A 21649-nucleotide genomic window follows, 5' to 3' on the forward strand; every position below is an offset into this window, starting at 1 on the left:
TTTTTGAGACGGAGTCTTGTTCTGTCGCCCAGGCTGGAGTACAGTGGCACGATCTTGGCTCACTGCAACCTCTGCCTACCGGGTTCAAGCAATTCTCTCTGTCTCAGCCTCCCGAGTAGCTGGGATTACAGGCTCCCGCCATCAAGTCTGGCTAATTTTTGTATTTTTAGTAGAGATGGGGTTTCACCATGTTGGCCAGGCTAGTCTCCAACTCCTGGTCTCAAGTGATCCGCCCACCTCAGCCTCCCAAAGTGCTAGGATTATAGGCGTGAGCCACCACACTCAGCCAACAGCATGTCTTAAATCATCACTAGTTGTGTGTTAATTGTCCATTAACTAAATATAATTGTTTTGCTAGCTAACAGGTAAACATGAAAAACATGACTCACCTGATTCTCATTTTCTTTTCTTGCCTCATGTTTAACGTGGCCTTTCAAGGCTTTTAACAACTTGTCTGCCTGTAACAGAGACCTTAATATTAGAGTCAAAAATCAAATAAACAAGGAAGATATGTTGAACATTTTTTGCTGTTCTTGTATTCATTAAATGTACTCTGGTCAGACTATATGACTAGAACCATTACTTAGAAAGAATGGGTCTCTGCTAGATTAGACTTCAGCAAGTGTCTGCACAGGGCAGTTCTCAGACAAAGATGTGATGTGTCTAATTGCTGAGATCTGAAGGACGAAAGGGAGAGCTGGACATAGAGAAACAGGTAGAGGAATGGCACAGCAAGGCAACAGTGAGGGTGGAGTTTACAGAACTTAAGTTCAGTGTGGCTGGAGCATGGAGCTGTTGTGGGAGATGGTAGGCGACAATGTTGGGAAAGTGAGCAGGCCCTGATGTTACCAGGCCTTACAAGCCTTTAAAGAGTATGAACTTTACCCTCAGAGAAAAGGGCAATCTCTGAAGAGTTTGCAGCAAGGCAGTGGGTAACCAATTTTGCATTACTCAGAATGATTACTCTACCTGCACAATGTGCAAGATGCATTTGATGGGGATGAGCCAGAGATGCTGTGGCCTGAACTAGAGTGGGGCTAAGGTAGTATGGATGAAGTCAAAACCTTCTTAGGAAGTGAAATCAGTGTGAACATGAGAGTTGAGGAAGAGGGAAACTTCGTTATGCCAAGGTTTCTGGCTTGGACAGCTGGTGAAGTGTGGTGTGGTCCCTAAGGTGAGGAATGCCAAAGGTGACAGGGTCTTAGGGGGATGGTTATAGGTCTCTGTGGGGGGAAGGGAACACAGAGCTTCTCTTTCCAGCCTAGGAAAACTTCCCTTCTTGTTCTTTCCTGAAAGGAGAATGTTAATTTGATTGGTTACATTTTCCTGTGCTTTAAAAGTCAAGTTTGGTTGAGCGCAGTGGCTCATGCCTGTAATTCCAGCACTTTGGGAGGCTGAGGCAGGTGGATCATGAGGTCAGGGATTTTAACCCCGCCTGGCCAACATGGTGAAACCCCGTCCTAATAAAAATACAAAAATTAGCTGGGCATTGGTGGCGTGCGCCTGTAGTCCCAGCTACTTGGGAGGCCAAGGCAGGAGAATCGCTGGAACCCAGGAGGCGAAGATTGCAGTGAGCTGAGGAGATCACGCGACTGCACTCTAGTCTGGGTGACAGAGCAAGACTCAGTTTCAAAAAAAAAAAAAAGAGTCAGGTTTTTTGGTTGGGTTCTCTTTTTCTTCCTCTTCTACCCAGCCATGCAGTTGAGGGCCAGAGCCATCCTTCTCAAGGTGGGCCCAGCCACCAGGCTTGGCTCTATTCTTCTCCCGCCTTTTATCATGGGCCATGTGTCCAGTAAAGAATGGCAGAGAGGCCGGGCGCGGTGGCTCAAGCCTGTAATCCCAGCACTTTGGGAGGCCGAGACGGGCGGATCACGAGGTCAGGAGATCGAGACCATCCTGGCTAACACGGTGAAACCCCGTCTCTACTAAAAAATACAAAAAACTAGCCGGGCGACGTGGCGGGCGCCTGTAGTCCCAGCTACTCGGGAGGCTGAGGCAGGAGAATGGCCTAAACCCAGGAGGTGGAGCTTGCAGTGAGCTGAGATCCGGCCACTGTACTCCAGCCTGGGCGGCAGAGCGAGACTCCGTCTCAAAAAACAAACAAACAAAACAAAACAAAACAAAAGAATGGCAGAGATCCTGAAATTTGATTTGTGCTCAAGCTTTTGCTTGTGGTGCAAGCCTAAGCCACATTCTCCAATCCACTTTACCAGAATGCTCTGCATCAAGACATCGGGCACCATTTCAGCTAGAAATAAAGTGGTACCTTATTTTCTACTTGTTCCTTGAAACACCCTTGGGGTTTTCTCTGGGAAGGGGATGATTGGCAGGGCAGAATTCAGGCATTCTTGATTTTTCTAATACCTTCTTAATATACCTTCAAAATCTCACCAAACATACAAAAATGCATGAAGTGAGGCACCTGCGGCAGAACCCAGTGAGGAGGGTGAATGATATGAGGTGGTGTTCAAGAGTTGTGCTGAAGGTGCAGATGTTAGTTATCAGCATATATTCGTGCATTCCTTCAACAAGCATTTATTGTGCTGGGCCCTGTTCCAGACACTAGAGAGTGATGAATTAAACAGACAAGGTGATTGCCCTCCAGGATCTTCTAGCAGTGGTAAAACAGTCTGTTACCCAAGAAAGCTAGAAATGAATGATATGACATCAGGTATTATGATGCAAAAATAAAACTGGGCAACTGGGGTGGGGTGGGGATGCTACCTGAATTAGGATGGTTGGGAAAGGCCTCTCTGAGGTGGTGGCTTGAAATGAGATGTGAATGAGGATAGAGGCAGGAGGGGAAGAGCGCTCCAAGCAGAGTGAGCACCAAGAACAGGAGCTCTGAGATGGACCCATGAGTTGAACGACAGAAACTGCTCTTATGGTAGGAGCATGGTGAACAGAGGTGTGTGGAGGGCAGGGAGATCAGAGAGGTGACCAGAGGCTGGGTCAAGTAGAGAGGTAAAGGCCACAGCAAAAATTAGGAATTTCGGCCGGGTGCAGTGACTCATGCCTGTAATCCCAGCACTTTGGGAGGCTGAGGTGGGTAGATCACCCAAGGTTAGGAGTTCAAGACCAGCCTGGCCAAAAGGGTGAAACCCTGTCTCTGCAAAAAATATAAAAATAGCTGGGTGTGGTGGAGGGCACCTGTAGTCTGAGCTACTCAGGAGGCTGAGGAGGGAGAATCTTTTGAACCCTGGAAGTGGAGGTTTCAGTGAGCCGGGATTGCACCACTATGCTCCAGCCTGGGTGACAAGAGCGAAACTCTTGTCTCAAAAGAAAAAAAAAATTAATTGATTCCCCTAACTTGTTATTAGAAAAAAAATGTCAGGCCTATAGAAAAGTCAAAGTAGGCTGGGTGCGGTGGCTCACACCTGTAATCCCAGCACTTTGGGAGGCTGAGGTAGTCAGATCACCTGAGTTCAGGAGTTCCAGACCAGCCTGAACAATATGGAGAAACCCTGTCTCTACTAAAAATACAAAATTAGCTGGGCGTGGTGATGCATGCCTGTAATCCCAGCTACTGAGGAGGCTGAGGCAGGAGAATTGCTTGAACCCAGGAGGCGGATGTTGCGCAGTGAGCTGAGATCACGCCACTATACTCCAGCCTGGGCAACAGGAGGAAAACTCTGTCTCAAAAAAAAAAAAAAAAAGTCGAAGTAGTGTAATAAACATTCATATTTCCCACCAAGATTCAACAATCATTTGCATTGTCTCATATTTGGTTTCTCTATATTAACATATATTTCTTGTGAAAGAATTTGAAAATGAGTTCCAGACATCATGATACTTCACCACTAAATATATCAGCCACACCTCCTAAAAATAAGAAGAGATTTTCCCACGTAACCTCTAATGCATTCATGTGCTCAGGAAAAGCCGAACATCACCTAATATGTAGCCCGTAACGAAATTTCCTTCTCTCCAATTTTAGCTATTTTCTTTTAAAAAAATTTCCCTCCAAATCAGGGTCAAACTAAGTTTCTCTCATTACACTGGAAAAGTTTAGATTTTATTTTAAATGTGAGAGAAGTTACTGGAGGGCACTGATCAGAAAAGACACATTCTAAGTTTTTTTTTTTTTTGGAGACAGAGTCTCGCTCTGTCACCCAGGCTGGAGTGCAGTGCCATGATCTTGGCTCACTGCAGCCTCCACCTCTCAGGTTCAGGGATTCTTGTGCCTCATCCTCCCAAGTAGTTGGGATTACAGGCACATGCCACCACGCCCGGCTAATTTTTTTATTTTTTTTTTAGTAGAGATGGGGTTTTGCCATGAGTTTTGAACTCCTGGCCTCAAGTGATCCAACCACCACGGCCTCTCAAAGTGCTAGGAGTACAGGCATGAACCACTGTGCCTGGTCTCTCTCTCTTTTTTTTCCTTTTCCCTAAGTTTCAAATATCACTCCAACTACCAAGAGAACACTACGGTGAGGTAAGAGTTGAGGCAGGAAGCCCAGTAGGGAGACTGAGGCAGTGGTCATGAGATGAGAGTGCTGTGGCACAGGTTTGCAGCATTGGAGATGGTGCCCAGAGGTCAGATTTCAGGTCTATTTAGGAGGAGGTGCTGACAAGGATTGATGGCTGTGGGTGAAGGAGGGTGATCCAAACTGGGCCTGACCCATGTACTGAGAGGGGGAAGAGACTGTCAACACTTGAACCTGAACGTGTTGTTGAAAATGCACTTAAATACACGAGTCAGCATCCTAGGGGAGAGAGAGGTCCTACTGGAGATGTGGGTTTGGGAGGCATTAGCTTCTGGGTTAATTTTAACTTATGGGAGTGGCCGGATGCAGTGGCTCATGCCTGTAAACCCAACACTCTGGGAGGCCAAGGCAGGTGGATCACTTGAGGTCAGGAGTTCAAAACCAGCCTGGCCAACTTGGTGAAATCATGTCTCTACTAAAAATACAAAAAAATTAGCTGGGCATGGTGGTGGGCACCTGTAATCCCAGCTACTCAGGTGGCTAAGGCAGGAGAATCGCTTGAACCTGGGAAGTGAAGGTTGCAGTGAGCCGAGATCGTGCCACTGCACTCTAGCCTGGGTGACTGAGCAAGATTGCATCTCAAAAAAAAAAAAAAAGAAAAAAAGAAAAACAAAACAGAAAAACAAACAAAAAAAACGGGGTGGATAAGATCACCCAGGGATAGAGCACAGTTAGAGAAAAGAGAGCCCTGGGGGCACTCCACATTTAGAGATCTGGCAGCTGAAGAACCAGCCAAGGAGACTAGAAAGAAGTGCTAGAAAGGCAGGACAGAGTGAAACATCAAAGTCTAGAACAGAAAGTGGCTGCAGCAGAGGGAATGTTCAATCATGCCAAATGCTACTGATAGGCACAGGTGAGGGGAGAGAGGGAACCTTTGTAAGATGGTGACCTTGATACAACCAATTTCAGTAGAAAAGAACAGAGAAATAGGGCAGTAGATGGAATGAGGACATGGGATCAGGAGAGGATTTTGGCTTTTTTATTTTTTTGAAAGATGGGTGATATTAAAACATGATTGCATGCCTTTATGGCAAATAAGCTAGCAGAGTGGAGAAATTAATGCAGGAGAGAGGCTCTAATTGTAGGAATGTAGTCCTAGGGGAGGCAAGAGGGCCCGGGATCTTCAGCATAAATGGAAAGGTTGCTCTTAGACAGGCAAAGAAGCAGAGTATGCGGATGTAGATGCAGGGTGGCTAGAAGGTTTGGTGGTGTGGCCAAGCCTAGGGGCTCATGCCTGTAATCCCAGCACTTTGGGAGGCAAAGGCGCGAGGAGTGCTGTATTTCAGGAGTTGGAGACCAGACAGGGCAACATAGACAGACCTCATCTGTACTAAAATTTAAAAAAAATTGGCCAGGCAGGGTGGTCATGCCTGTAGTCCTAGCTACTCAGGGGGGCTGAGGTGGGAGGATTGCTTGAGCCCGGGAGGTTGAGGCTGCAGTGATCCCTGATTATGCCACTGCACTTCAGAGAACTCCAGCCTGGCTGATGGAGCAAGACCTTATCTCCAAAAAAAAAAAAAAAAAAAAAAAAAAAGAAAAGAAAAGAAAAAAAAGCGGGGGATTTGGTGGTTGAAGGATCAGGCAGTTTTCTGTTGATTGCATGTATTTTCCCATGACCTATGCGGTAAAATCATCAAGGGAGGGAAGGGAGCCAAGTTGAGTCAAGATGATAAAAAGTAATTATCTTCAAAAATAGGAAAGTTCATGACTAAGAATACAATGGGCCAGGTGTGGTGGCACGTGCCTGTAATCCCAGTTGCTTGGGAGGCCGAGGTGGGAGAATGCCTTGAGGCTGAGAGGTTGAGGCTGCAGTGAGCCCTGATTGTGCCACTGCAGCCTGGGCAACAGAGCGAGACTTTATCTCAAAAAAAAAAAAAAAAAAAAAGGAGAAAGATCAAATGCCCACATTAAGGTTTAGAGTTGCATGTTTAAAATAAGTTCACTCAACAAAGTTAGGTGTTTTCTCCAGCTAGAGTTAGCTGCAGAGGTATAGGCAAAGATTAAGCACATAGTTGGGTTTAATCAGGCTTGGGTTTTGCCAGGTGAGTATAGGGAGGTGCAAGGAAGTGGAAATAGTGCCAGTGTTTGTAATTTAAGCTGGTAAGAAAGGAAGTGAGGGCATGAGTGACAAAAGGACCAGTCGCCACACTAACAATAATAACTCGTTCCTTCAATTTGCTTTACCGTTAAGAGAAGTCTCTCAAAAGAGCTAATATTCTCTCTTATAAATTTATTTATTATTATTATTTTTTTTTAGACAGAGTTTCGCTCTTGTTGCCCAGGCTGGAGTGCAATGGCGTGATCTTGGCTCACTGCAGCGTCTGCCTCCCTGGGTTCAAGCAATTCTCCTGCCTCAGCCTCCAGAGTAGCTGGGATTACAGGTGCCTGTCACCACGCCTGCCTAATTTTTGTATTTTTAGTAGAGATGGGGTTTTGCCATGTTGGCCAGTCTGGTCTCAAATTCCTGACCTCAGGTGATACACCTGCCTCGGCCTCCCAAATGCTGGGATTACAGGCGCAAGCCACCATGCCCGGCCATAAATTTATTTTTAATAATATCATACTAGTAAAATTATCAAGTTTTGATTAAACTGAAATAGCATTTACAGTATTATACTAGTATATTTATACTAGTAAAATTTATTTAATTTATTTAAATTGTAGTGTTTCATTTTAATCAAATCTTGATAATTAGAGCAATTTATAAATTTTTTTGCTATGTACTAGAATTTCAAAAGGCAATTGACTTAATGAGCTCCTGGCTTGTACCAACAGTTTATAATTTAAAACATCTTATTATGGAAAATTTCTACAAAAGTAGAGAGAATAGTGCAATCCCCCCCACGTACCTATCAGCAGTTTCAGTAATTATTAACATTCTGCGTTCTTACTTCATCTAGTTTCCCTCTTTTTCCTTGAGTATTCTACAGCAAATTTTACAGGTATCATAACATTTCACCTATAAATACTTGATATGGGCCAGGCGTGGTGGGTCCCGCCTGTAATCCCAGGGCTTTGGGAGGCCGTGGCCGGAGGATCGCTTGAGCCCAGGAGTTCAAGACCAGCCTGGGCAAGATGGTGAAACCCAGTCTCTACTAAAAATACAACACACACACACACACACACACACACACACACACACACAGTCAGGCAGATAAAGGAGAAAGAAGGTGATCTGAGGCCAAAGGGTCAAAATGAGCAATGGGACAAAGACAGATAAAAGTTCCAAGTGTTCAGGGATGCAGCCGTGGATAAAAGATTCTAGCTAGGCAGCAAAAAAGCCTAAGGAATTTAGGCTGAGATATTAAGGCTTTGTTTACAAAGTATAGGGGAGCCACAAACCACTATAGCCCAGAAATATCCCCAAGGAAAACCCTTTGGTCATTCAGCCCCAACAGGCACTTAGGCCCTGATTATTTTGTTTAAACAATTTAGGCGGGGCGTGGTGGCTCACGCCTATAATCCCAGCACTTCGCCGGTGCTGAGGCGGGCGGATCACGAGATCAGGAGTTAGAGACCAGCCTGACCAACATAGTGAACCCCAGTCTCTACTAAAAATACAAAAATTAGCCGGGCATGGTGACACGCGCCTGTAATCCCAGCTACTCAGGAGCCTGAGGCAGGAGAATCGCTTGAACTCGGGAGGTGGAGGTTGTGGTAAGCCGAGATCGCACCACTGCACTCCAGCCTGGGCAACCGAGTGAGACTCTGTCTCAAAGAAAAAAAAAAAAACATTTGTGACGACTGATTTAGGCATTTATGCAGTGTCAGTATCATAGCCTGCAGGACAAACCTAGAGAGCATACAGCAGTATTATGTGGGAAGTCTCAACTATTAACAAAATATATAAAACTGCTATCCTACATTGAATCCCCAAATCTTCTCCTAATATCTTGTTTTTTGTTTGTTTGAGACTGAGTCTCGCTCTGTCACCGAGGTTGGAGTGCAGTGGGTGCGATCTTGGCTCACTGCCACCTCGGCTTCCCAGGTTCAGGCGATTCTCCTGCCTCAGCCTCCCGAGTAGCTGGGATCACAGGCGAGTAGCTGGGATCACAGGCGTGTGCCACCACGCCGGGCTAATTTTTTAATGGCCAGGCTGGTCTCGAAATCCTGACCTCAGGTGATCCAACTACCTCAGCCTCCCAAAGTGTTGGGATTACAGGCATGAGTCACCGCGCCCAGCCAGTTCTCCTAACATCTTGTAGCCTCGGAGTCAAAAAAGACCTTACTGGTTTTGATTAGATACCATCACCACAACAGTCATCAATAAGCACATGAGTATACTAGATCAGGGCTGAGTTATAAAAATTTACCCAAGGAGGTGGTCCCCTAAAAGTCGATTTTTTCTTTCTCCCTGACAGGTCCATCAATGAAGTATCAAGAGATTATTGGCAATATTACAAATCAGTGAAGTCTGTTTGGGGTTTTCCAGAAGCTGAGCCAATTATTTACTTAATTGTCTAACGATTAACGACACCCTTTCTGGGCCTGCGTTTCGTAATCGATGCCCTGAGAGGTATAAAGTAATTTCAAAAAAAAAAAAAAAAAGAGACCCCAAAAAGCAAAAAACAACAAACCACCCCTCGGAACAGAGCCTCATCACGTGAGCACCCAGACAAGCCAGCTTCAAAATGAAGTGAAAACTATAGTTCCTCTTCCGTTTATCAGAGTTCTAACTGGGACCACCGTGAACCACATCTACCGCCCGAGGGGCAGGGACAGCTGCTTCAGTCCCCGGGCTTCCCGCTCGGTCCCTTCGCACCGCATCTCCCCGAGGCCGCTATTCCCGCCGCGCCCGCCCAGGGAACTGCACCGCCAGCGTCGTACCCGCAGGTTGGCCCGGAGACCCAGACTCTTGGCTAAGTTCTGCAGGTCACTGTACTTGAGGGAGTCCAGCTCCTCTAGGGAGGGGATGATCATCGCGATTCAAAATCCCGGCGATACTCAGAAGATGGATCACCAAACCTCGTAAGCGAGGTTCAAATCCCTGGCGCCACTCTTAACTTTGACTAAGCAGAAATTTATATACACAGTTTAAATGAAAAATGCCGCGCTTCCATTGGTTGAAAATGCCTCAAAGGCGGGGTTTCCAACCCTGACCAATAGAAAGCCTGATTTCCCGCAACAGACGCGCGCTTTTCTCACACTTCACGAATACGCAGGCGCCGAAGGGCCTGCAAGGCCGGTTCCGGTAACGAGTGCGCGGACTCGGACTCCAGCGCTTGGATTACCCACGATGTCCAATGAGGACGCAGGAACTGGCTTGGGGCGGGGCCTGGCGTGTATTCGAAACGAAGGCGCCTGCTGAGAGAAGATGGCGGCTCAGCCACGGCGGCGTCGCTCGCCTTGCGTAACGCCGCCCCGGGGTGACTTTTGTGATGGCACTGAGAGGGCGATTGACGAAGCTTCTTTTACGACCTCCATGGAGTGGGATACACAGGTGGTGAAGGGGTCCTCGCCGCTCGGCCCCGCAGGGCTGGGGGCTGAGGAGCCGGCAGCCGTCTCGCAGCTGCCGTCTTGGCTGCAGCCTGAGAGGTGCGCTGTTTTCCAGTGCGCACAGTGCCACGCAGTGCTCGCCGACTCGGTGCACCTCGCCTGGGACCTGTCGCGGTCCCTTGGGGCCGTGGTCTTCTCCAGTGAGTGCAGTGAGGCGTTCGGGAAAGGCAGAGGCTAGCCCGAGAGGTTGTTCCCGCCTTCTCCACCGGGTGGCAGAGAACCACCTGGGGAAGAAAACAGAATGAAAATTTGGAAGCAAATAACTCCTTGGCCTGGGGATGGGGCAGGGAACTGGGGAGTCTCCTGACATTTATGACCGGGATGAGTCTGTCTAGAGGAGAGATCTTCCATTTCAATGCCCGCAGAGTATGAGTTCTGACCCGTGTTTGTGTTCCTAGGAGTTACAAATAACGTCGTTTTGGAAGCGCCCTTCCTAGTTGGCATTGAAGGTTCACTCAAAGGCAGGTACGTATTGATAATTACAGATTGGTCTCTAGTCCCTGACTTTATGAGACTGAGGAGCGTGGAACTGACATGTACTTGTTGAGCAAGTCTGTTGACACCATTTCCTTTTTTTTTGTTGGTTTGATTTTTTTTTTTTGAGATGGAGCCTCACTCTGTTGCCCAGGCTGGAGTGCAGTGGCTTGATCTCGGCTCACTGCAAGCTCTGCCTCCCAGGTTCACACCATTCTGCCTCAGCCTCCCGAGTAGCTGGGAAGGCATGTGAAGTCATGCCAAATTGTGAATATGAAGAAAAAAATGGGGCTGGGCCCGGTGGCTCACGCTTGTAATCCCAGCACTTTGGGAGGCTGAGGTGGGTGGATCACATGAGGTCAGGAGTTCAAGACCAACCTGACCAACCTGACCAACATGGTGAACCCCCATCTCTACTAAAAATACAAAATTAGCGGGGCATGGTGGCACACACCTGTAATTCCAGCTCTTTGGGAGGCTGAGGCAAGAGAATCACTCGAACCCGGGAGGCAGAGGTTGCAGTGCACCGAGAACACACCATTGCTCTCCAGCTTGGGCAACAAGAGCGAAACTCCATCAAACAAACTAATATATGGAAATTAAAAGTGCTACTCCAGTTATAAGCTGATATGGAGAAAGTTTGAGTGGTATGAGTAGAAGATCAAACCAGCCACAGCATTCCTTTAAACCAAAGCCTAATCCAGAACAAGGCCCTAACTCTCTTCAATTCTGTGAAGGCTGAGAGGTGAGGAAGCTGCAGAAGAAGTTTGAAAGTAGCAAGTGTTGGCTAGGTGCAATGGCTCATGCCTGTAACCCCAGCACTTTGGGAGGCCGAGGTGGGTGGATTGCTTGAACCCAGGAGTTTGAGACCAGCCTGGGCAACATGATGAAATGCTGTCTCTACAAAATACAAACAATTTAGCCGGATGTGGTGGCGCACATATATAGTCCCAGCTGCTTGGGAGGCTGAGAAGGAAGGCTGGCTTGAGCCCATAGAGGTTGAGGCTGCAGTGGAGCTGTGATTGTGCCACTGCACTCCAGCCTGGGTGACAGAGCAAGACTATCTAAAAAAAAAAAAAAAAAAAAAAAAAAAAACAGAGGTTGGTTCTTGAGATTTAAGGAAAGAAACCTTCTCTATAACAGAAGTCCAAAGTGAAACAGCAAGTACTGATGCAGAAGCTGCAGAAAATGAAAGTGGGTGCACTAAACAACAGATTTTCAGTGCAGATGAAACAGCCTTCTATTGGAAGAAGATACCATCTCAGACTTCCATAGGTAGAAAGGAGAAGTATTACCTGGCTTCAAAGGAGCTGGTCACAGTGACTCACACGTGTAATCCCAGCACTTTGGGGGACCAAGGTGGGAGGATTGCTTGAGCATAGGAGTTCAAGACCAGCCTGGGCAACATAGCAAGAACCTATCTCTATGAAACGTTTAAAAATTAAATGGGCATTATAGTGTGCACCTGTGGTCCAGCTACTTGGAAGGCTGAGGTGGGAGGATCACTTGAGTCTGGGATGTCAAGGCTGTAGTGAGCTGTGATTGTACCACTGCACTCCATCAAAAAAAAAGAAAAAAAAAAGCTTCAAAGGACAGGCTTTCTCTCTTGTTAGGGGCTAATGCAGCTGGTGACTTTAAGTTGAAGTTAATGCTCATTTACTGTTACTATCTATAGCTACTATAGATAGTTATTCCTCTGATGGATATGGGCAAAGTAAATTGAAAACCTTCTGGAAACCCAGCTAAATTTTGTATTTTTAGTAGAGATGGAGTTTCACCATGTTGACCAGGCTGTTCTCAAACTCCTGATCTCAAGTGATCTGCCCGCCTCCCAAAATGCTTGGATTATAAGCATGACCCATTGCGCCCAGCCCATTAAATTAATTTCTACTGAGACATTTGTTTATAAGTACTGTGCTTTGTCTGAACTAATTAATTCCTATGTGGAATTTCAAATTAATGACACTTTATTTCACAGTTTGCTTTTTGGTTACCTGTATTCACAAGATTACATTACTATATGTGTGGTGTGGGACTTCATTTACCAATAAACTTAGTATTTATTTTGTTATTTGTGCTTTTTTAGTATCCACTGACATGAATATTTCTTTTTAGCTATGTGTTTTTTTTTTGTTTTTTTTTTTCTTTTTTAAGACGGAGTTTTGCTCTTGTTGCCCAGGCTGGAGTGCAATGGCACAATCTCCGCTCACTGCAACCTCCGCCTCCCCGGTTCAAGCGATTCTCCTGCCTCACCCTCCTGAGTAGCTGGGATTACAGGCACCCGCCACCACGCCTGGCTAATTTTTGTATTTTTAGTAGAGACAGGGTTTCACCACGTTGGCCAGGCTGGTCTTGAACTCCTGACCTCTGGTGATCCACCTTTCTTGGCCTCCCAAAGTGCTGGGATTACAGGCATGAGCCATCATGCCCGGGCTAGCTATGTGATTTTTATGTTGTATTTTGTTAATAGAATTCTGCTAGCCTGGGAAGTAAGACCCCATTTCTTCCAAAAAAAATTAGTAGGGCATGGTAGCATGCACCTATAATTCCAGCTTTGGGAAGCTGAGGGAGGTGGATCAGTTGAGCCTAGGAATTCAAGGCTGCATGCAGTAAGCTATGATTGTACCACTACGTTCTGACCTGGGCAACAGAACAAGAACCTGTCTGTTTTTTTTTTTTTTTTTTTTTTTTTTGAGACGGAGTCTCGCTCTGTCGCCCAGGCTGGAGTGCAGTGGCCGGATCTCAGCTCACTGCAAGCTCCGCCTCCCGGGTTTACGCCATTCTCCTGCCTCAGCCTCCCGAGTAGCTGGGACTACAGGCTCCCGCCACCTCGCCTGGCTGGTTTTTTTTTTTTTTTGTATTTTTTTTTTAGTGGAGACGGGGTTTCCCTGTGTTAGCCAGGATGGTCTCCATCTCCTGACCTCATGATCCGCCCGTCTCGGCCTCCCAAAGTGCTGGGATTACAGGCTTGAGCCACTGCGCCCGGCCAAGAACCTGTCTTAAAAAAAAAAATTCTTCATAGCATACTCTATATTAATATAATTAATTTTTCCTTTACCAAACCACTTTAAAATTGCTTTTAGCACATGCATGATTAAATACTTTCTTAAAGTGCTTTTCTTTTTAGAAAATTTTCTTATTTTATTTTGAGACGGAGTGTTGCTCTGTTGCCAAGGCTGGAGTGCAGTGGCACTATCTCGGTTCACTGCAAGCTCCGCCTCCTGGGTTCACGCCATTCTCCTGCCTCAGCCTCCCGAGTAGCTGGGACTACAGGCACCCGCCACCACACCTAGCTAATTTTTTATATTTTTAGTAGAGACGGGGTTTCACCATGTTAGCCAGGATGGTCTCGATCTCCTGACCTCGTGATCTGCCTGCCTCGGCCTCTCAAAGTCCTGGGATTACAGGCATGAGCCACTGTGCCCGGCCTATTTATTTATTTGTTTGTTTATTTATTTATTTATTTTTTGAGACGGAGTCGGGCTCTATCTCCCAGGCTAGAGTGCAGTGGCTGGATCTCAGCTCACTGCAAGCTCCGCCTCCCGGGTTTACACCATTCTCCTGCCTCAGCCTCCCGAGTAGCTGGGACTACAGGCACCCGCCACCTCGCCTGGCTAGTTTTTTGTATTTTTTTAGTAGAGACGGGGTTTCACCGTGTTAGCCAGGATGGTCTCGATCTCCTGACCTCGTGATCCGCCCGTCTCGGCCTCCCAAAGTGCTGGGATTACAGGCTTGAGCCACCACGCCCGGCCTATTTATTTATTTTTTAAGACGGGGTTTTAACACGTTGCCTAGGCTGGTCTTGAATTCCTGGGCTCTAGCTGTCTGCCCACTTTGGCCTCTGAAAGTGCTGCGATTACAGTAGGTGTGAACCACTCTGCCTGACCAAAATGTTCCTAACATTTAAATATGTCTTATATACCAGCAAATATGATGACTTGCTCAAGAATTGTAATGAGAACTAAAATCAACATCTGACTCTTCATCAGTAATCTTTTCAGAGGATAAGGAAAACAAAATAGATGGCTTGCTAGGGTAATGGGATTCCTTTTTCTTTCTCTTTTAGTCTGGGCATTTTTTCATTAACTTTTTTTATATATGCAAAAGAGAAATCTTGATTTTAGTTCTATGAACAATTTGTTTAGTAAAGCCCCAGTCAACTTGATTATTTTTTCAACAAATGTGAATTTATATAATGATAGCCATTTTACACGGTGATTTGTAGTTTTAAATGTTTAAGTATTAATCAGATTAGTTAGCTCTTTTTCTGTTTATTAGGGGTAAGTTACCTTTCTCTACTGAAGTGACAATTATACATCCATGACTGCTTTGACCAGAATATAAGAGGGTATCCACAATCCAGCATGTAATTAAATTACAATCTGAGTTACCCTTTCTTGAATGTGATAAACCTTCAGTCTCATTCCTATTACAATATCATTTTCACCCTGACTTAGGTGTTAGGACTGCTTCAGAGACTAGTTATTTTTTTATTTCTTACATGATTTTTTATTCTTACCCATATTCTGTTTTTCCCTACTCCTAGTACTTATAACCTTTTATTCTGTGGTTCCTGTGGGATTCCCATTGGTTTCCATCTATATTCTACCCATGCTGCCCTGGCTGCCTTGAGAGGTCACTTCTGCCTTTCCAGTGACAAAATGGTGTGGTGAGTAGACTTAGGTATTGATCATCAAATACATTTCATTTATTTATTTATTTATTTGAGACAAAATCCATCAAATAAATTTTAAAAGATTTTTCAGGAAAGACAAAGTGGGCTGAGCACAGTGGCTCATGCCTGTAATTCCAGCACTTTGGGAGGCTGAGGCGGGTGGATCTCTTGAGGTCAGCAGTTTGAAACCAGCCTGGCCAACGTGGTGAAACCCGTCTCTACTAAAAACACAAAAATTAGCCAGGTGTGGTAGACACCTGTAATCCCAGCTACTTAGGAGGCCGAGGCATGAGAATTGTTGGAACCTGGGAGGCGGAGGCTGCTGTGAGCCGAGATTGCGCCACTGCACTCCAGCCTGGGAGACTGAGAGTCTGTCCAAAAAAAAAAAAAAAAAAAAGTAGCTGGGCATGCTAGTGCACACCTGTAATCCCAGCTACTTGGGAGGCTGAGGCAGGAGAATTGCTTCAACCTGAGAGGTGGAGGTTGCACCGTGAGCTGAGATCGCGCCACTACACCCCAGCCTGGGTGACAGAGCAAGACTCTGCCTCAAAAAAAAAAAAAAAAAAAAAGACAAAGTGTAGCAAAGAAGATGCTAAAGTCAGGCACTGTCTTTGACAAAAAGATAGCATTGGGCCAGGTGTGATGGCTCACGCCTGTAATGCCAGTGCTTTGTGAGGCCAAGGTGGGAGGACTGCTTGAGGGCAGGAGTTCAAGACCTCCATGGGCAATATAGTGAGACCCCTATTTGTTTATACAAAATAAAAAAAAATTAGCTGGATGTGGTAGTGACCTGCCCCTGTAGTCCCATTTACTTGGGAGGCTGAGGTGGGAGGATCACATGAGCCCAGGAGTTCAAGGTTACAGTTTGCTGTGATCACACCACTGCATTCCATTTTGGGTGACAAAATGAGACTCCATCTCTTAAAAAAAATAAATAAATAAAAGATAGCAGTGGGACCAAAATATAATCTTATAACATTATGATTATCTTCCATGTCTTCTTATACCACATCTCTGTTTTTTTTTTTTTTTTTTTGAGATGGAGTCTCGCTCTGTCACCCAGGCTGGAGTGCAGTGGCGCGATCTCGGCTCACTGCAAGCTCCACCTCCCGGGTTCACACCATTTTCCTGCCTCAGCCTCCCGAGTAGCTGGGACTACAGGCGCCTGCCACTGCGCCCGGCTAATTTTTTTTGTATTTTAGTAGAGACGGGGTTTCACCGAGTTAGCCAGGATGGTCTCGATCTCCTGACCTCGTGATCCACCCGCCTCGGCCTCCCAAAGTGCTGGGATTACAAGCATGAGCCACCGCGCCCGGCCATATACGACATCTTAAGAAGCATCCATGGAAGAATTCAGAGGGTAGTCTTTCATTAAATAAACTTTTTGCCAGATGTGGTGGTGTGTGCCTGAAATTCTAGTTACCCAGGAGGCTGAGGCAGGAGGATCCCTTGAATCTTGAAGGTGTTTGAGATCAGCCTAGGCAACATAGTGAAGCCTCCTGTCTCAAACTGCCCCTTAAAAAAAATAATAATAAAAGAACATTGTATGACCAGGCGCAGTGGCTCACGCCTGTAATCCCAGCACTTTGGGAGGCCAAGGTCGGGGGTTCGTCTGAGGTCAGGAGTTCGAGACCAGCTTGGCCAACATGGTGAAACCCCCATCTCCTTTAAAAATACAAAAATAAGCCAAGTGTGGTGGTGCCCGCCTGTGGTCCCAGCTACTCGGGAGGTGAGGCAGGAGAATTGCTTGAACCCAGGAGGCAGAGGTTGCAGTGAGCCAAGATCGAGCCACTGCACTTCAGCCTGGGTGACAGAGTGAGACTCCGTCTCAGAAAAAATAAAAATAAATAAATAATAGATAAAAAGATCATTCTAGAAGGTAAGCTTTTGCAAAATAATGTTGTAGTAAATACCTTTTGGGTTTGTGCCCAGCCTCTGTCTCCCTCTAATAGGTGGGGCCTTGTATATTTATATCATATGTGATTTGTATCATGTGTGATTCCCACTCCCAGGTACTGGATCAAGAATGAATACCTGGCCAGGCATGGTGGGTCATGCCTGTGATGTCAGCGCTTTAGAAGACTGAGTTGGAAGACTGTTTGAGCTTAGGAGTTTGAGAATAGCCTAGGCAACATAGCAAGACTCTGTCTCTACAAAAAATTTAAACTATTAGCTGTGTGTGGTGGTGTATGCCTGTAGTCCTAGCTACTAGGGAGGCTAAGGTGGGAGGATAGCTACAGCCCAGGAATTCAAGGTTACAGTGAGCTATGATTGTGTCACTGTATTCTAGCATGGGGAGCAGAGCAAGACCCTGTCTCTTAGAAAAGAAAAACGGTGCTGGGCATGGTAGCTCATGCCAGTAATTCCAGCACTTTGGGAGGCTGAGGCGGGCAGATCATGAGGTCAGGAGATTGAGATCCTGGTTAACATGGGGAAACCCCATCTCTACTAAAAAATACAAAAAAATTAGTTGGATGTGGTGGCACGTGCCTGTAATCCCAGCTGTTTGGGAGGCTGAGGCAGGATAATCACTTGAACCAGGGAGTCAGAGGTTGCAGTGAGCCGAGATCGCGCCACTGCACTCCAGCCTGGCAACAGAGCGAGACTCTGTCTCAAAAAAAAAAAAAAAGAGAAAAATGAATACCTGACCCAAACTAAGCCAACCAGTTTTCTACCCTAGGAATTTGAAATAAGGGCCCAGAAATACCAGTTACGTGTAGATGGTACTAGTGTTGAAGTTGGGAAGTAAAAGCTCTATGTATGGGGTAGCTATTTCCTATGTGATACATGTAGCTGCTGAGAAATCTCTGCAGTAAAACATGAAGCAGACAGAAAAAAGTAAAAATAATGATCATGTAGCCTCATAGCATCAGAAAAACTATCCTACTGGCTATCCTTTCTCATGAATTACATTGGCTATTGCATTATTTTCCTAATAAATTACACTTTTAAGCTTTTTTACATATTACAAGAAACTGAAACATCCTTCAAAGTCTTTCCTTGACCCTTAAAAAACAAAAACAAAACAAAAAACAAGCATTGACAACCTAGTTTATGTAGGCATTATGCTTATATCACTGAGTTCTTAATATAGTCTAAGAAAACTAGGGCTCAAAGAGGTGGAAGAGCTGAGATTTGAGCACATCTTAAATGCTTATTTTTCATAAAACTAAAAGGTTTCCTTTCTCTCGTTTCTTTTTTTTTTTTTTTCTTGAGACGGAGTCCTGTTCTGTCGCCCAGGCTGGAGTATAGTGGCGCGATCTTGGCTCACTGCAAGCTTCGCCCCCTGGGTTCGTGCCATTCTCCTATTTTCCTGCCTCAGCCTCCCAAGTAGCTGGGACTACAGGTGCCCACCACCAGGACTGGCTAATTTTTTGTATTTTTAGTAGAGACAGGGTGTCACCGTGTTAGCCAGGATGGTCTCGATCTACTGACCTCGTGATCCGCCTGCCTTGTCCTCCCAAAGTGCTGGGATTACAGGCGTGAGCCACCATGCCCGGCTGCTTTTTCTCATTTCTTATGCTTAGATAGATGTTTTTAGCTGAGTTATGGTTGACTAAACAATAAAACTTATAAGCAAAGCCAGTCCTTTACCATGGGTTGCTCACTGTGCATTAGGTATACCATTTGATCTTCATTGCAAATTTCCAACACAAAATATATATCTGAGATGGATTGATCATTTATTCTTCTTCTATTTTTTAAAGATGGAGTCTCACTCTGTCACCCAGGCTGGAAGTACAATGGCATGATCTTAGCTCACTGCAACCTCCGCCTCCTGGGTTCAAGCAATTCTCCTGCCTGGGCTTCCCAAAATGTTAAGATTACAGGCATTAGCCACCATGCCCAGCCTCAATTTCTAGATTCTTAAGCAATTTCTATTTAGAATTAACTTTAAAGCAGAAAAAAAAAAACAAAAAAAACTGTAAATGTGTGCTGTTAGTAATCCCACATCTTTTCTAGAAATCAGTACAAAAGTAAATGTTCTAGAGGAGCAATAATTGCATTTTTGCTAGGGTAGTAAGCTTTTAGTAACATATTTTAACATAAATTTGAAAAGCATTATGAGATTTTGGTTAATTTCTTAATATTTAAAATGAGTTGGATAAAAGGTCAGGACATTCTTTTCGATTAAGTAGAAACTTTGGCCTTTTCCTCTTGGATTCAGGATGGCTGCTGCAATTACAGTCATTACATCGATTGATGATGTCACCCTAAACATGAAGGAAAAGGATATGGAGAGTATGGGAACACAAGAAAATTCCCCCTTGTCATCAGCATACATTTTCTTTCTTTCTTTTTTTTTTTTGAGACAGAGTCTTGCTCTGTCACCCAGGTTGGAGCACAGTGGTGCGATCTCAGCTCATTGCAACCTCTGCCTCCCAGGTTCAAATGGTTCTCCTGCCTTGCCTCCCAAGTATTTGGGGCCACAGACGCACTCCTCCACGCCCGGCTAATTTTTGTCTTTTTAGTAGAGATGGGGTTTTACCATGTTTGCCAGGCTGGTCTCAAACTCCTAACCTCAGGTGATCTGCCCATAGTGCTGGGATTACACTCATGAGCCACAGCGCCCTGCCGGCATAAATTTTCTTAATCTTTTCTTTTTTTTTTTTTTTGAGACATGGTCTGTCTGTCACACAGGCTGGAGCTATCGTGGTTCACTGCAGCCTCAACCTCTTGGGTTCAGGTGATCCTCCCAACTCAGCCTCCCAAGTAGCTGGGACTATAAGCATGCCACCACATCTGGCTAATTTTTGTATTTTTTGTAGAGATGGGGTTTCACTTACACGAGGCACAGTGGCTCATGCTTGTAATCCCAGCACTTTGGGAGGCTGAGGCAGGCGGTGGACCACCTGAAGTCAGGAGTTCAAGACGAGCCTGTCCAATATGGTGAAAACCTGCCTCTGCTAAAAATACAAAAATTAGCTGGGCATGGTGGTGGGCACCTGTAATCCCACCTACTTGGGAGGCTTAGGCAGGAGAATTGCTTGAACCTGGAAGGCAGAGGTTGCAGTGAGCTGAGATCATGCCATTGCACTCCAGCCTGAGCGACAGAGTGAGACTCCCTCTCAAAAAAAAAAACAAAAAAAAAAGGAAAGAAAAAGAGATGGGGTTTCGCTGTGTTGCCCAGGCTGGTCTCGAATTTCTGGTCTCAAGCCATCTGCCTGCCTCAGTCTCCCAAAGTGCTGGGATAATAGGTGTAAGCCAGCACACCCAACCAATTTTCTTATCCTTGTTGGCCAGAACTATGTCACATGATCACTTTATTTGAGAAAGCAAATATGTAACAGTAGGCTCATGGCAAAAATCTGGATTCTGTTGGCAATAAAGAAGTGAGGAAGGCTGGGCTTGGTGGCTCACGCCTATAATCCCAGCACTTCGGGAGGCTGAGGCGGGGGGGATCACCTGAGATCAGGAGTTCGAGACCAACCTGACCAACATGGTTGAAACACCGTCTCTACTAAAAATACAAAAATTAACTGGGCGTGGTGGCGCAAGCCTGTAATCCCAGCTACTTGGAAGGCTAAGGCAGGAGAGTCGTTTGAACCTCGGAGGCAGAGGTTGCAGTGAGCTGAGATCATGCCACTGCACTCTAGTCTGGGCAACAGAGCGAGACTCCATCTCAAAAAAAAAGAAAAGTGGGGAATAACTACTGGGAATAGGTGACCAACACTATGTCTCACACTGGGATTACGTTCCTTCAGACTGTGCTACAGGATCCCACTGATGAAGTGTAAAGCTTATATCATCATAATTATTCATACGAGCCTGGTTTTTGTCTTTAGTTTACCATGAGATAATTTTGTCTCTGGTAGGATGAGGCAGAGATCCTCTCCGATTTGTTTATTTTGAATTTGTTTTCCAAGGAAATGCAGTCATCCTTCAGTATCCGTGGTTTGAGGACTCTACCAGATACCAAAATCCATGGACACTCAAGTTTCTGATATTAAATGGTATAATATTTGCATATTACTTTTGGATATCCTCCTTTTTAAAGTATAAAAGTACATATTTTATACTTTAAAATAATCTCCAGATTACTTATGACAGCTAATGTAATGTAAATGCTATGTGCATTACAAATATGTATAGGAAATTTACAAAGTTGTTGTATTGTTAAGGGAATGATGACAAGAAAAAGAGTCTGTACCTGTTCAATACAGACACAATCCAGTTTTTTTCCCCAAATATTTTTAGTCTGTGGTTGTTCGAATCCGATGCTGTACCCATGGATATGGTGGGCCAACTGTAACATCATGAGTCTTGAAGTGAAAATCAGTAAGAAGGCTTTTTTTTGACACACATTTTCTTTAGAAGGCAAGTTTGGTTCATTTATAATCTTAACCATGGTATGACACTAATATTTTCTCTTTTTTCCTATCTAGCTATCTCTTAAAAACAAAAGCCATAGTAAATGCATCAGAGATGGATATTCACAATGTATCTCTATCAGAAAAGATTGCAGAGGTAAAATTTCATGATGGTTGTATGCTTTTTTTTTTTTTTTTTTTTTTTT

The 21649-nt window shown here is 45.1% G+C and overlaps 2 protein-coding genes across 2 annotated transcripts in view; one reads left to right on the top strand and one right to left on the bottom strand.

Annotated features, from left to right (window-relative positions):
* The window catches only part of NUSAP1 (nucleolar and spindle associated protein 1), a 42282-nt gene extending 32772 nt beyond the window's left edge, over positions 1-9510 (bottom strand). The window contains exons 1-2 of the mRNA XM_017895396.1: positions 9315-9510; positions 390-458 (exon numbers count right to left, since the gene is read on the bottom strand). Of these exons, the coding sequence (XP_017750885.1) occupies positions 390-458; positions 9315-9407 (162 nt within the window). The 5' untranslated portion in view covers positions 9408-9510. The remainder of the gene's footprint in view (positions 1-389; positions 459-9314) is intronic.
* A 232-nt stretch (positions 9511-9742) lies between these two features.
* The window catches only part of OIP5 (Opa interacting protein 5), a 17101-nt gene continuing 5194 nt past the window's right edge, over positions 9743-21649 (top strand). The window contains exons 1-4 of the mRNA XM_017895400.1: positions 9743-10123; positions 10382-10448; positions 15004-15126; positions 21519-21600. Of these exons, the coding sequence (XP_017750889.1) occupies positions 9802-10123; positions 10382-10448; positions 15004-15126; positions 21519-21600 (594 nt within the window). The 5' untranslated portion in view covers positions 9743-9801. The remainder of the gene's footprint in view (positions 10124-10381; positions 10449-15003; positions 15127-21518; positions 21601-21649) is intronic.

The sequence above is a fragment of the Rhinopithecus bieti genome, unplaced genomic scaffold (genome assembly GCF_001698545.2).
Source record: "Rhinopithecus bieti isolate Rb0 unplaced genomic scaffold, ASM169854v2 scaffold_26426, whole genome shotgun sequence".
Taxonomy (NCBI): Eukaryota; Metazoa; Chordata; class Mammalia; order Primates; family Cercopithecidae; genus Rhinopithecus; species Rhinopithecus bieti.